The sequence below is a fragment of the Gavia stellata genome, chromosome 37 (assembly GCF_030936135.1).
Source record: "Gavia stellata isolate bGavSte3 chromosome 37, bGavSte3.hap2, whole genome shotgun sequence".
Taxonomy (NCBI): Eukaryota; Metazoa; Chordata; class Aves; order Gaviiformes; family Gaviidae; genus Gavia; species Gavia stellata.
The window spans coordinates 1146710-1160799 of NC_082630.1; the positions used below are offsets into that span (position 1 = coordinate 1146710).

Genomic DNA, 14090 nt, shown 5'->3' on the forward strand with positions numbered 1-14090 from the left:
CGCCTTTGGCACATTTTTTTGCCTCCATTGATAAGTATCTGAATCTCTCCTTTCTAAGGTTTGTACGAATCGAATGATGGAGTGATCACTGCTCAGGCATGTATTTTGGAAGCGTGATGAACTAGATGCTTTCCACTGATGCCTCCCACTGCTGTTGATCCTGATGTCTTCTGTGTCAATGCTATGTCTGAATACTAACCCTTTTCTTCTGTCACGTCTGTCTCCTTGCAGGCATATATGCTGAGGTCATTTGAAATGAATGGTCTGCCCAAGGCGGTGCCTTTAAGTTTGCCTTATCAAGATTTCAGAAAAGACATGTCAGACTACTGGGAAAAGCCTAAGGTATCCCAGCGGATAAAGAAGGTTGATTTCTCAAATGTTGTCTTGACTGCTCCTTGCAAACCTCTGGAACCTTATCTGGAAATGAATGGAAAAGAGGAGGAGGAAGAAGACGAGGAGGAGGAAGAGGAGGAGGAGGAAGATGAGGAGGAGGAGGCGGAGGAGGAAGGGGACGAGATTGACATGCGCAGTGGTTCCAGCAGCGACCTGAGTCAAAAAAGCACAGAGCGCAGCCAGGAGTGCGCACCATCCACGCTCCTGGCTGATGACCAGAAGGGATCCAAGGGTCGAGCATCCACTGCTGACGGGGACCTGGAGCTGGAGGAAGGCTCAAAAACGCTAGTGCTGTTTTCACCAGGTGATCTGAAAAAGTCTCCGGTGACCACAGACTTGGCTCCAGAAGTTGATCTGGGCACTCTTGCTGCACTGACACCTCAGAGCGAGCGGCCACAGCCTATGGGTAGCCAACTGGATGTATCCGAGCCAGGGACCCTCTCCTCAGTCCTTAAATCTGAACCAAAGCCTCCCGTGGCAGTGGCTACAGCTTCCTCCCCCTTCACCAAAGTTGAGCGCACATTTGTTCATATTGCTGAGAAGACCCACTTAAATGTCATGTCTTCCAGCGGCCAGCTGATGAGGCACGAAGAATACTGCCCTCCGGGCCAGTTTGAGGAGGTCATCGTCGAAGAAGAGCTGGAGGACAACCTGGTGCTGGTAGAGAATGGAAGCATACATTCGGGGCTAGAAGGGGCAGAGACGGAGAGCTGCGCACTTTCGGCTAATCCCATTGAAACCACCTCAGAGACAGTAGGGGAGCAGCTGGCCCTTCCCAACGGCGTAGCACAGCCTCCCGAGGACAAGCCGGAGCTCTCCAACAAAGTGGCACTCTCGCTGGATGTGGAAGAGCCTGGCAAGGTGGTTACAAGGGAGCCTGACCTTGAGAAGTCAGCATCGGTGGCAGAACACCGAGCAGAGACCCTCCTCGACACACCGCAGCGAGGCCCCAGGAGACCTCTGGGCTCCAGGTATAGAAGTCGGATACCCATTTTGTTCTCTGAGGAGGACACCGGCTCAGACCTTTCAACTTCACTCTCGGCCAAAGAGAGGCTTTATAAGAGGGCAAAGCAACCTGACTTGGCGCGCCTAGTGATGGAGAAGAGGCAAAACCGCCTCCTTCGGCTGGCCTCAGGGGCCTCCTCCTCAGCGTCCTCCAGTGATGAGAGGCGGCGGGCCTCAGAAACCCTGTCGGCCACCGGTTCTGAGGAGGACACCCACGACTCGGATGACTCCATCCCAAGGAAGGCAGGGAAGGAGAAGGCTGCCCTCCTGGGGAAAGAAGAGAGACCCATAAGCACAAAGAGCAGAATTCCTCGGCCCATCACGCCAGTGAAAACACCGCTAGAGGTGGCGAAGTCTGAGAGCTCCACGGCCGTTGCGATGGCGGCGCTATGTACCTCCCCGCAGGACGCGGCTGTTGCCTACAGGTAAGACCAAAACGGTGAGCAACGCAAAATGTCGGACTTGCGAAGGAGGCGCAGCCGGGGCTTTGCTCACCTCCCACTGCTTTACCCTTCGCTTGGCTTGAATGCGTGGTCCAGCCCCGTTTCCTACAGCATTTTCACTTCACCGGTGTGTGACATTCCACCTCTCTGTCTTTTTTGGCTCAGTCTGGCCAAAGGGCCAACCCCCTCTTCGCTTGCCTTGGCTTTGAGGCCTTCTTCCCGTCCACCAGCTCTTTCATTTGGTCTGATCCCGCTAATAGCAGATCCCGCTGGTGTTGAGCTCTCCGTTCTGCAGCCTGCTGGGCACAGCCGTGACTGCAGGGAGGCCTGGCCTAGCTATTGCGATTAGAGCTGCGAGGGCTGCGAGGGTGCCTGTTGTGATCGCCTCAGACGATGGCCAGCGTGCGAAGGGCTGGCGAGAGGGAGGTGCACGCACGTGGGCTTTGGCAGTGACCTGGAACAGCATGGGCCACCTCCACATGGTCTGAATTCCCTACACATCCCTGTGCCTTGATTTTTTTGGAGGTGCCTGGCTCTCTATCAAATAAGCACAGAGATGGAAGTGGAGGTGGACCTCCTGAATTCACCAGCGTTTGGCTTTTCTGCCTGGCCTTGGGACTGGAGGTCCAGCCCAGGAGCAGAGCTGCTGCTGTGGCTCTGCCACAGGTCCAGCAACTTCTGCTCTTTCAGAGACGTGGGGTGAAAGGAGAGGATCCCTGTGGGTTGGTTTATCGTCCAGCACAGCTACCATCAGAGGCCAGCTGGTGCAATCCAGCTCATGCCCACGTTCCCAGATTGTATCTCCTGCCTTGAAGGAGGTTGCTGCATCCGTGCTGCATGTTAAGAAGAGTCCCAGATGTGTGCTATCAGCCAAACCATGCCTGCGCGTTGTCCCAGAGGGTGCTGGAGGATCAGGGCAAACACTCACTAGTTAACAGCATCGAGAGTTACAGGATGGCGTTCAAGCCAGTGCCCCATCGTGTTCACAGCATAGCTCCTCTCGTCCTGGTGCTGGAGACTCCTTGTAATTGCCCCGCAACATTCCTGACAAACCTGCCAGGAGCCCGCAGACCCTTGCGGAAATTTCCCTTCATCCTCCCTCTTCTCTTCCCCCGCAGGCTTCAGGCACAGAGACCAGCTGGAAGTGTCCCAAACGAGTGCCGAACGATGCAGATACAAAGTCGGGTTCCTCCTTCGCCGAGCTCCACTTCTCTTCCTCCACGGAGCAGCTCCCGGAGGTCCAGCTGTGCATCCCCTCGGAGCCCTGTCCTTCCTTCAAGAAACCCCGGCGCTTCCCCCAGAAGCCAGCTGCCGCCTCGGAGGGAAAGTCCTTCTCCCTGCCGACAGCATAAGCCAGGGACTGCTCTTCAGCGAGTTCCTCCTTCCCCCCGACCTCAGCCCCCAGCTCAGGCTCTGGCGCCGACAGGAGATTCCCTGCCCTCTCCTGGTGTGGCCAAAAAACGACAAAGAGGAAAAACCCAGACTCAGAGTCCAGCAACCAAAGGAAAGCAGGTGTCCCTGGAAAGTAAGGCAGCTGCCAGATAATGATCTTCTTCTGCCAGCCCAACAGACTGGGTAACTTCTGCATATGGTATACACTTGAGATGCTGCAGCACAGCCTCCCATGCAGGACCCACGAGTGTATAGCAGTAGCTGTACTTCAATGCTTCACTCACTCTCGCCCCACACCGTCGCGATCAGCTCCCACGGGCCTGAGAGCCTCTGCGCCACGGAGCCTTGTTCAAGGGAGACGTCCAGCCCGCAGCGCACGCTTGCTAACGCACAGCACCAAGCAGCGACCCAGGCAGCCTGCCTAGTGCCTGGCCCTCCTCCCTCCCCAGGCATTCCCTCTCTCTGTTAGCAATACCAGTCGCCAACACCGACCCTGGCTTTGGAAGGAGGAGCAGAGGCGACGGGAGCGAGACCTGCTGGAGAGGAAGGCTCCTGTCCCGCAGGCAGCTCCCTCCTCTCTCCTTGCTGGGAAAAGGCCAGCCTTGGCCGCCACCGTCTACCTGAGTGTTGGCTTGCCTCCTGCCACCTGTCTTAGCGAGGGATTGTCACCAGCTTAGCCAAGAGGGACGGATGCGTCCTTGTGTGCTAAGAGCAGGGGCAGGGTGGAGGGGGCTCTTCTCTCCTTTCCAGAGATGCCTCTGCAGGTGGGAATCTCCCAACATCTCCCAACGTGGGCGGTTCCTCTCGACCTGAGTGTGGTTGGTGCCACAGACCCGTAGTCCACCAAACACAGCTCCATCCTGAAGATGTGAATAGCCACTGGATGCCTTTAGCTTGGGTGCCCCTTGCACCTAAATTCCTTGTGCTTTATTGTCACGCTCTTGGTGTTTGTGAATTTTGGCACTGTGGTCGAAAGTTCCCCTACACGGCAGGGTGGGAAATTATTATCCTGTAGTATACTCAAAAGCTGCTGCTTTGCGAGGAGAGGTTTGCTGGCGCGCCGTGGCTACCTTGTGCATTTCTATCTGAGAGTACAGTGGGTTGAGTTGCGGAGGTCGGGTTTATGTCTTTCTCTTTCTCGGTGCTCAGCTCTTCCACACATTGTGTGAGAACTGACATTGTGAACGTAAAAGCAAGGGCTGTGCTCTTCAAGTAATATTATCAGAGCAGAAGCTTAGCGCTCAGCTAGAACTAATTCAACCAACATTTTAGCCCCCAGACTAATTAGGAAGGTTTGAAAAGGAAAGCCGGGAGGACTGACACCTGTCTGAGCTTGATGAGATCTTGAAGTAGCCACAAAAATTTCCCCATACCTCACAGGGGAAACACTCCAGACCCAAATACTTCGGGCTTCACACCACTGGCATGCCTAAAAGAGGCTTTGCACGAGGCAGAACAAAAATAGGGCTGGAACTAGCTGCAAATATTTACTATTTGCAGACAACAAAGCTTGATAGAGGAACCTGGACAGTAATATTCATTTGAATGTAGATACAGTCACACTGATTGATGGCCATCGAGTCCGAGGAATCACAGAATCACAGAGTCACAGAATCACTACGGTTGGAAAAGACCTGTAAGATCACCAAGTCCAACCATCACCCCAACACCACCATGCCCACTAAACCATGTCCCGCAGTGCCACGTCCACACGTTCCTTGAACACCTCCAGGGATGGTGACTCCTGAAGTTGTTCACATCTACAGGAACTGTTCTGGAAAGGAGCATGAGAGCTGTGACGGAGTGGCTGGGAGAACAGGGTACTCATTGGACATCTGAACAGGGAAATGTCTAGAAATAGATGACAGGAATTACCTCTCTATATGACAGTCTCAGTGTTGCCAACGCTAAGAATTTATTTCATCTAGCGCAAAGTGTTTGCTGTTTTCTGTTGACGTTGTTCACCCTGGTAGAGCAAGATGCACAACCTCTAGTCTAAAAGCATGCCCTCATCTTTGCAGAGAAGCATTGGGAACTCCAAGGTCAGGTTGTGGTTGGATGGACTGAGCTGATGTTGCCACCAAAAGCAGCGGTCCCTCCAAGTTCCAGCTGCTTCATTGCGCTGTCCCACCTCCTTACACTGGGGCAGTTATTTGGTGAAGTGGCTGGAAATGCTGATCCAGCGTGACACCAAGCGCTCTGGCTTGCTGGTTTGGTTTTTGTCCGGTTCAGTTCATCAGTCTGGTTCCGCATTTGGTCACACAGCAGAAGTGGGGGAAGGAGAGGACGGAGGGTGTGACCACTTCTTCTGGTGGCATTGTAACTTCATGTGAGTTTGAAGTGTGGGTCAGACTACAACCTGAATGTGCCCTACATGTTTAGAAACTAGAAAACAGAATACACCCAAACACAGATTCTTTCCAGAAATATAAACCGTAATGGCACTCCCATTAATTTGTTGGGGGACTGTTCATTTTAGAGTGCTCAGATGGTAAGACTTTGTCGTCAAGCCTTTACCAGATGCTCCTTCCAGGTCTTTTAGATGCACATGCCAAAAATGACATTGAAAGAGCTTGGAAAGAAGGCTACAGGACTATTAACAACATTAGCAAAGCTGCCATATCATGAGAGGCCAATAAAGCACAATCAATGTATTTGTTCAAGAGAAAGTTTAAAGGAGAGTTGTCCGTGGCCCAGCCATACCCACGTCAGGAAGGAAGCTCCAGGGCAGAGATCTTCCATCTGGCACATGAAAGCAGGGAAGATGGAGTAGCCAAGAATGGCAGATGAAGAAATCGGGCAGGCTTTTAGTTGCGAAGCGACTGTCCAATGAAATCTTTCACAGGAATGTGGGGACTTTTTCTTACTAAAAGGTTTTCTGAGAAACCTAGCTGTCTTCTCAGAGGTCTTCCTACCATGACCCAGCCACAGGTAGCAGGCAGGATGCCGGTGACACCAAGGTATCATCTCTCCGCGGTGCGGTAGATTCCTGGTCCTGCCAGACACATGCCAAAGCTGTCACACGTTGGAGAGCCACCAGACAGGTCCCGCAGGTTTCGGAAAGCCAGTGAAAGATTGCCGGCACGGAAAATAAGAGCCGTTCCCAGTGTTGTTTGACAGGGCTGGGCTGAGGGTGCAGCTGGGTCCACAGAGATCTGGGACTGCCACGAGCTCTCTCTCCGTGTGGGTGTGCTGCCAGGCTCCCTGCCCCAGCACAGCCCTGCTTCCCAGCCGTCCCTGGCACGGAGCGGAGCAGGAGAGTGCCGCAACAGCACGTAGTGCTCCCCCGGTCATTTTGGGCGAGAGTGGGCTGCGCCATCAGGTGTGATGGCAGTGAAAGTGACTGCAGCAATGCTTTCTCCCCAGAGAGCCCGCGCCGGCGCTGCCGGGCTCTGTCGCTAAAAGGTTCCTGCAAGGCCTGACTGTCCCCGTGTATCCCAGAGGTTTGGGTCTCTGGACCTGCTCCCCCTCCCAGCGGCAGGTGATGCTGTGATCTTGGCTGGATGTCGCATTGCCTCTTTCGTGCCTTTGCTAAGTTATTTTTACAGGACGTTGCTAACGAGAGGTGGTCCTCAGAGCCGCGTTTTGCTGGCGGAGCCGGTCACAGGGCGCTGCCTGGCCCAGCCATGCCCGTCAGCCCCCGGTTAGCAGCCCGCGTGCTGCAGGAGGTGATGTCTTGATCCCTCTTTCAGGTGTCAGCAGAGCGACTCAGGGAAAGCCCTGCCATGCGGGAGCTGCCCTGGATCTCCTCCCCGGCTCTGATTTTCAAGGTTCTGCCCTTCAGTTGCTCAGTGGTGAGGGTGACCCCAGGGTACTCCCATCGCCGGCGTGCTCAGCACTCCCTGCTTGCAGAAGTCCCCATTCCTCTTGCGTGTCTCTCTGGAGGGGTTTTCTGGCAGGCAGGTGGACCGGCAGTGATGCTCTCAGCTAGCGTTACCGTGCAGACAGCCCTGCAAAAGGGTCAGCAGCTCCTCCGCGTCCCCTCATCCTCTCTTCCTCCTCTACCCTGCAGGGAGGCTGGAAGGGCACCTGCCGTAGTTGGAGCAAACGCGGGAGATCACGTTTGGGGGCAGGAGGGGATGAGGCCTGTGATGTTAGGGGGAAGTTAGGTGGTTGGGGGGTGCCAGACGATCCAGTCCGGCATCGCAGGACATGATGGGCTGTCACATCCCAGAAAGACGGGAGAGGCAAGACCCTGCTGTTCTCTGCCATGAAACACGGTGTGCAAGCTCGTCGAGCCTCGAGGACACACCGGGCTGCTCAAACACTGCTGTTGGTGTGTGGCTGCATCCCTGCTTCACTGCAAGGAAGAGAAGGTCGCAGAGAAGATCGAGCTGACCAGAGCAGAGGAAATGGCTAGGAAGAATAAAGAGAACTGTCTGGGGTCAGGGGAGGAGGAGCAGGCTTCCCAGCACTTTCCCATGTTTGCGGGAATTTCTGGGAACAGCCTGACACTACGTGGTTCCCCATCGGTGCCTTTGCGGCAGGGTCTGTCCTGGCAGCTGCAGATGGTTGTGCCCATGTCTGTTTTGAGGGGACTCCAGGGACAGGCTGCCACCGTGCCTGCGTCTGTGCGTGCCACGTGCATGGGTGGTAGGAAGGGATAGGACTTGTTCAGGGGAGCATTGCGGGGTCCTGCGTGTGTTGGGAACATAAGTGTCTTTGGGACTGCCTGGTATCACGAGATAAAGCAAACGCTCTGCTGAGAGTCTTCGCTTTGCTGGGGTCTGTGAAGGTCCCTCCTGCCTTCTTATCTGCCGGCTGATAAGACGGCACGCTGGCTGGTAAAAAAGAGTCAATGGCTGCTGTCTGGCCAGGAGATGTTTGCAAAGAAACAGGGATTCGGGGCGGGGGGATTGTGCCAAGTGGCAAATCTGAAAGACAGTTCTCAGCGCTAAGCCAGTGTGACGACAGGTTATACGAGCAGAGGGAGCAAAAGGACCGATGGCACCGGTCAGACTAATGCCGCGGAGGGGCTTGAAGACGTGGATGGAGCTGCTTAACTGATTCATCTGGTTGGCAGCATGAACACTTCCGCTTGTCTTGGTGCAAAAGGTGTTTCGGTAGCAGACCCCTCTGAGTCAGTTGTGCTTGGAATCTGTGAGAGGCAGGAGACTTCGCCTGCCCTTTCTAAGAGTATTATAATATATATAATATTATAACGATATAATATAAGTAGTGCCCATTATATATAGCGGCTAAAGGTTGAAAAGGATCCCGCTACCTTCAGAGAAGTGCCCTGATGCTATGTGACTTCCGATGCGTGCAGGACTGACTGCTGTGTGCGGCGGATGTGGATGGAGGAGCAGGGTACCACTCGCCCAAAGCGCGTGTGAGCTGTGAGCATGAACCAGGGGCAAAACACCCCACCTTGGATGGTCGGCCGCCGGCATGCTTGCCGTCAGAGTTGTAATAGCTGGTGGACTGCCACACATCTTTGGGTGGCACGGGTCGGGGTCTGGAGAGTCCCTGCTCACACGGCTGCGCTTAACTAACACAACCATGGTTTGTCTGGTTTTCCGTCCAAAGCAAGTTGTGTTGGGGCAAGAAAATCTTTGTTGTTTCTCCTCTCCAACACAGAGGTATTTTCTCAGTGTAGATCCTCTGTAAGAAGATGGCGAAGTATCTACTGATAGCCTGAACAGCTCCAGTAGCAGTTCCATGGTCCCTGAGCACACTTCTTTATTCTCTGTATAGTTTACTGACCCATGGCATGATCTCACCACTATTCCCTTTGCACAGACACCGACGCCCACCCATCAATCAACTGCAGTTAAAAATTAACCGTGTGAACACAGTAAAAGTCCCGTTGTGGACACAAGTTTGGTTTCAAATTAATTTCTTCTGGCTTAACTGAAACGTGCCCGTGCTCCAGCGGTGCTAGGCTGGTTTCACAAAGGACACGGGGACCACTTGGGAGTTTGCAACCACCTTTGATTCCATCTGTTTGCCAGCTACTCCAACATCTGGACACGAGGGAGAGAGCTTGGGCTGCTCTTCAGGCCCTTTCCTCTCGTGTGCGTGCCTACACCACTGATACGGGGCGGGTGCCCAGGGGCTCCCGAGGTCCTCTGCAGAACCCTCAACGGTTGCGTTGCCCTTCCTCAGCCCGTTGCTGCGCTCCGAGGGGCTGGGGCCGTGCTGACGGTAACAGCAGAGCCAGCCGAGGTTACGACAGGTTGGCAGCATCTCCGTGAGCGTTGGGGTTTGTATCTTTGTGGGGCCAGCGAATAGCCCTGGTTGCAGGTTGTGGTGAGCGACAGTCCTGAGCACAGCCGGGATCCCACGGAGCGACGGTCATTTGTACGCCGTAACTCTCCTGTCCCCTCATTCCTAACACACCTCCTCTAGCAAATCTTGTCCTCGGAGTCACTGGGTACTCCCTGGGGGTCAGTCCCTCTCCGGCTGGGGGCTGCATTTCTGCCAAGCCTGAGGCAGACTTGGCCGCCAGCCGATGCAGCAGGCCCTGCGGCGTGCCGGCTGGGGCTCCGGGTTGTAAGGAGGAACGTTATCCCTTTGATTTCTGGAGCTGCAATATCTGGAAAGCAGGTTTGAAGTATGCGTTGATGCCTTCTGTGCTAAAAGGAGGAAGGGAGCTACCACAGAAAACCCAGAGGTGGGTTGCTGGTGGGGACCAGGGTGAGAGCTCCTCCTGCTCTTAGCGCCCAAACCGGAGGGGGCTGCAGGGGTGAGGGCTCAGCTTTGGCGAGGGCACTGCTGGGCTGGTATCCGCACGGGGCTCGCCAGTACCTGCTCTGCCTCTGGCTTGCCTCGCCTCGCCCTGAGTGCAAGGAGCTCTGAGACAGGGTCCGTGGAGGAGGCAAGGGCTGACGTTTGCTCAGCACTTGGGTACGCGGCTGCCGGGGTGCAAGGCAGAGGCTCTCGGACCATCGCCTGCAGGTGGTGGGATGAGCCCTGCAGGACGCGGGGCTAGTTGAGGCGAGGAGTCCAGGCGTAACAGCGCGTGAAAACCAGTGTCGGCAACACCGCTGTGCTGCTGCGAAGGACCTGGGCTGCTGCTTCGCCGGGCAGGAGTTGGAGCTGGAAATGCAGATAGTTTTGTATATCTCCTTTTAACACAATAGCATGCGACTCTACACTCAGACATTGTATCTGGCGCACCGATGTTGTTTTCCTTCGCCTCTGGCACAGTCTGACGAAGTCTTTTGGCCTGGAGACAGGACTTCTGCTCCTTGGTACTGCCTGCCTGGAAATGCGGCTGGGTCCCAAGGCTAAATCTCTCTACGTATCTTCTTTGCGTTCTTTAGGAAAGCAGCTGGAGAATGTTTACACACTGCAAACAGAATGTACGACTCCGACCGAGGAACCACAATCCGGTTCAACTGCATGGCAAATTTCTTGGCCATAAAATCTGGCATGCATCACAGAGGCCCTGTCTGTGTACAGATCCACCTGGCATTTGTCATAACTTCCGATCACATCTTTAAGAAAAATAAATGATGATGCCATTTCTTGTTCATATCAGACACAGTTGTCATTAGATTTGTTATTATAAGGGGATTCTTGATCATGCCATTAAAAGCCTGTCTACCTTTTCATTGGTGTCTTCTCCCGTTTATTGTTGTTGCCACATGTGAAGCAGAAATATCACCTGAATTGCTGGCAAGGGACCTTGGCTACAGTTGTGCTGGGGTTTCATTCCAGCTGTGTGGCAGCTGTGGCCCTCGTTCCTTCTCTGAAATCCCCTGCAGAGCTGTGCCCCAGGTTGCTATAAAATCTCTCCACAAGGTACGTTATTTTTTCTTAGATCGTGACAACGCAGTTGGCTGTGACCAACCCCAAAACACATGCTGGCAAGGACCAGGAGCGTTCCCTTCTTTCAGCATGAGCGTCAGTGATGCCGCTCCAGCCTCGTGCACGTAAGCAGGTGTGCAAAAGCTCAGAGCGGTCTGATTTGCTGGTAGCTTTTCCCTGTGCCACAGCGGTAACGCTGGCTCGCTCGTCTCTTGTGGCTTGTGATTCACGCAAGCAGGCGAGGTCAGAGGAACGGCTTGGAGGAAGGCAGCAGAGCGGGGCTGTTGGTATTCATGCAAGCGTTTCTGCACCATAGACGTGTTCCTTCACCATGAATCTTGTTCGCAACCACACTGCAGGCAGCAGGCTCAGCTATCCACTACCAAAACAGCATCTGTCAGAGAGCAAAGCCTGCTTTTTTAACAAAAACAAAAAAGGATGCTTTTAGGGTAGAAGCCTAGCTGCCACAGCTAAGCAACGTTGGTGCAGTTGTTTGCGGAGCCCACGCCTGGCTGCTCCACGCAGTCCACCTGGGACCTGCCTGGGGGATCTTCGCTGAACTCCAGAGCTGGCCAGGACCAGTGTTTTACGTGACCGGACTCTTGCTCCTCTGTTTTATGTGGTCTTCTCAACTGGAGCACCACTGGGGCCGTTACGATACTTCACCGGCCCCGTCTGTAGTCTGTGCTCAGACCAGCCAGCTGGGGCGGCAGCTGGACCTGCACATGAATATGCTGGAAGTGGAGCAGAAGCAAACCAGTGACTTGGCACAGTTTGACTTTTAGTACTCTCTGACAGTCTGACGTTTAAGCCGAGGACAGCTCCTACAACAGTTGTTCCACCATGTGCAAATTGCCCAGTGGCGATCGTGTGCGGACCACATCCAGGTATGTGTGGTACGGTTTCTTACCTAGGTTTGGGAAGGGTGGTGGAAGAGGAAACAGGGCAGCTATGAAGGATCATTTTCATCAACTGGTAAGTTCGTACCCCTTCACCGCCTTCACGTGGGCACCTTCACTGAGCACTCTGCAGGCAGGATTAGGCACAGCTTACAAGCAGACAGCTCTCCTTGGTAGCCTGACGCAGGTAGTACAGGGCTCAAACACGTTACTTGGCCAAACATTCATAAACTCACGGCCACCTTGCAGGCACGCAGCAGACGTCTGCTGGCAAGTGGGTGTCAGCTTCCGTGGCTCCCTGAAACAGGATCACTCTCCTGTCGCTCAGTTGCCATCTCAGTTTTTCTGCTGCTTTTTTGGAGGGTTTTGTCCGTCAGTCCTTGCAGCGCTCAGTGTCACTGTCTCAACCATTTTACTTTTGCTTCTGTTTTTAGTTTTCCTTTCTGGCATTGCTTTAGCTCACAGACTCTCTCATAACGGTCTTTCCCACAACCTAGAGATACTCTCGTTAAACTCAAACCAGGGTTTGGCATCACATCTGGTCCTTAGCTCCCAAAAGCCTGGACCCTGGACTGAAGGTTTTGAGTTGAGCTAGCAAAAATAAGAGGTAAGACACCAGTAAACACAAAGGCATTTCTGCATCCTGGCCCCATGGAATGGGACGTGAACCTAGCATGATGCCACAAATGTCTTTTGAGTTTCCTTTGAGCCACCTTGTGTCTGATTCATATCGCCCTGTGTGTGGCTATGCCTGTGTTTCTATGCATCTGACCCTATTAATGTGATCAACACTAGCGTATTTCACATGTAGCTTCATATCACAGAATCACTAAGGTTGGAAAAGACCTGTAAGATCATCAAGTCCAACCATCAACCCGACCCCACCATGCCCACTAAACCACGTCCCACATGGACTGGATTTCTCTGCTCAGCTGTGTAAAGTTCCCTTTCTCCTCTTACCAAAAGACACGCATTTACAGCTAACTGGACCAGAGTTTCAGAGGGATGGAAATCAAGGGATGGCAGACAGTACGGGAGAGGACGCATCCGGGCAATGTCCAAACAATGACCGTATGGCCATTATCCAAGGATTTGGGAAGAAGAAGTAGTAGTAAGAAAGATGAATGCTTGGGAGGTTTTCACAGATCCTTCTGGTAAGGTAGGACCCAAATATTCGTGGCTGTAACAGCTGGTAGCTGTGATAGCATGGAGGTGATCATTTCCTGCAGGAAGAGGCATTGCTATTTCACGTGCTAGATTTAGACCAGTTGTACTGATTCTGTCCTGAGCATTTTCCATTTCAGACCGTATGTCAAAAGTCAGGTTTTAATTCTGAGAACTCACTGTATTGGTGAGTTTGGTGGGATTTAGAGCTTAAGAACGTGAACATGGAATCACTTTTAGTAGAGGAACAAAAGCTATCAGGAGTTCATATCCGGAGGGAAGAGAGAAACGAGCCCAGGCAGAGCTCCCGAGGCGACTGTATTTGAACGTGACGCAAAGGACTTGTGTGCTTTGAAGTGGCTCTCTTGGTGCCTGTTCCCTCAGGTGAGCATGCCAACATGAAAAGATCTTTGCACCTCTAGAACAACATGACAATACAACCTGTCTGCAGGCATACAAAATTACCTAGAAATAAAATTATGTTGGAATTTTAACCCAAAGCATAGATGTAAATTGAAAGCTGTCAGTAAGCATCCAGTTTGGGACAACGCGTCTAATAGGAGGAGTCACAAAAACTGCATCCTGAAAGAACAGGTTGGAGGCAAGAAGACCATCTGGAAAGTCATTCTAGATGAATGCCCTGTTCCTTCACTCCTTCCCAGGCTTCTTGCTAGTGTTGGAGTATTGGGTGAGTTTCTTACTGATTCGAGGGGTCAAAGCCTGAGTCAGTTCCTGTAGTGCTGAAACTGCAAAGTGCAGAAGATCCCTATTCAAACACAGGGCAGAAAAATCAAAACCGAAGTCTTGGTCACCCGAGACAGGAGCTAGGGGATGCTTAGGTTTGAATGAGAAAGTTGGTGGAAGGAAGGTAATGGGTGGAGGAAGGTGATCAGTGCAGGAAGGCGGAGCAGTTCCAGTGCCGGAGGTCTGGTGCTGTATGGTGAAGGCAGCTCCCCTGGACACTCTGCAGCTTTTCTTTATTCCTTTTGGGGAGGAACCCATCGAGAACGGCCTGGGAGAGGGAGGGAGGGCAGGACAG

General features: G+C 53.2%; 1 protein-coding gene across 1 annotated transcript in view; it reads left to right on the forward strand.

The window, feature by feature from the left end:
* The window catches only part of TTBK1 (tau tubulin kinase 1), a 95054-nt gene extending 91668 nt beyond the window's left edge, over positions 1-3386 (forward strand). The window contains exons 15-16 of the mRNA XM_009817764.2: positions 232-1823; positions 2960-3386. Coding sequence (XP_009816066.2) covers positions 232-1823; positions 2960-3386 — 2019 coding nt within the window. The remainder of the gene's footprint in view (positions 1-231; positions 1824-2959) is intronic.
* The last annotated feature ends 10704 nt before the right edge of the window (positions 3387-14090 follow it).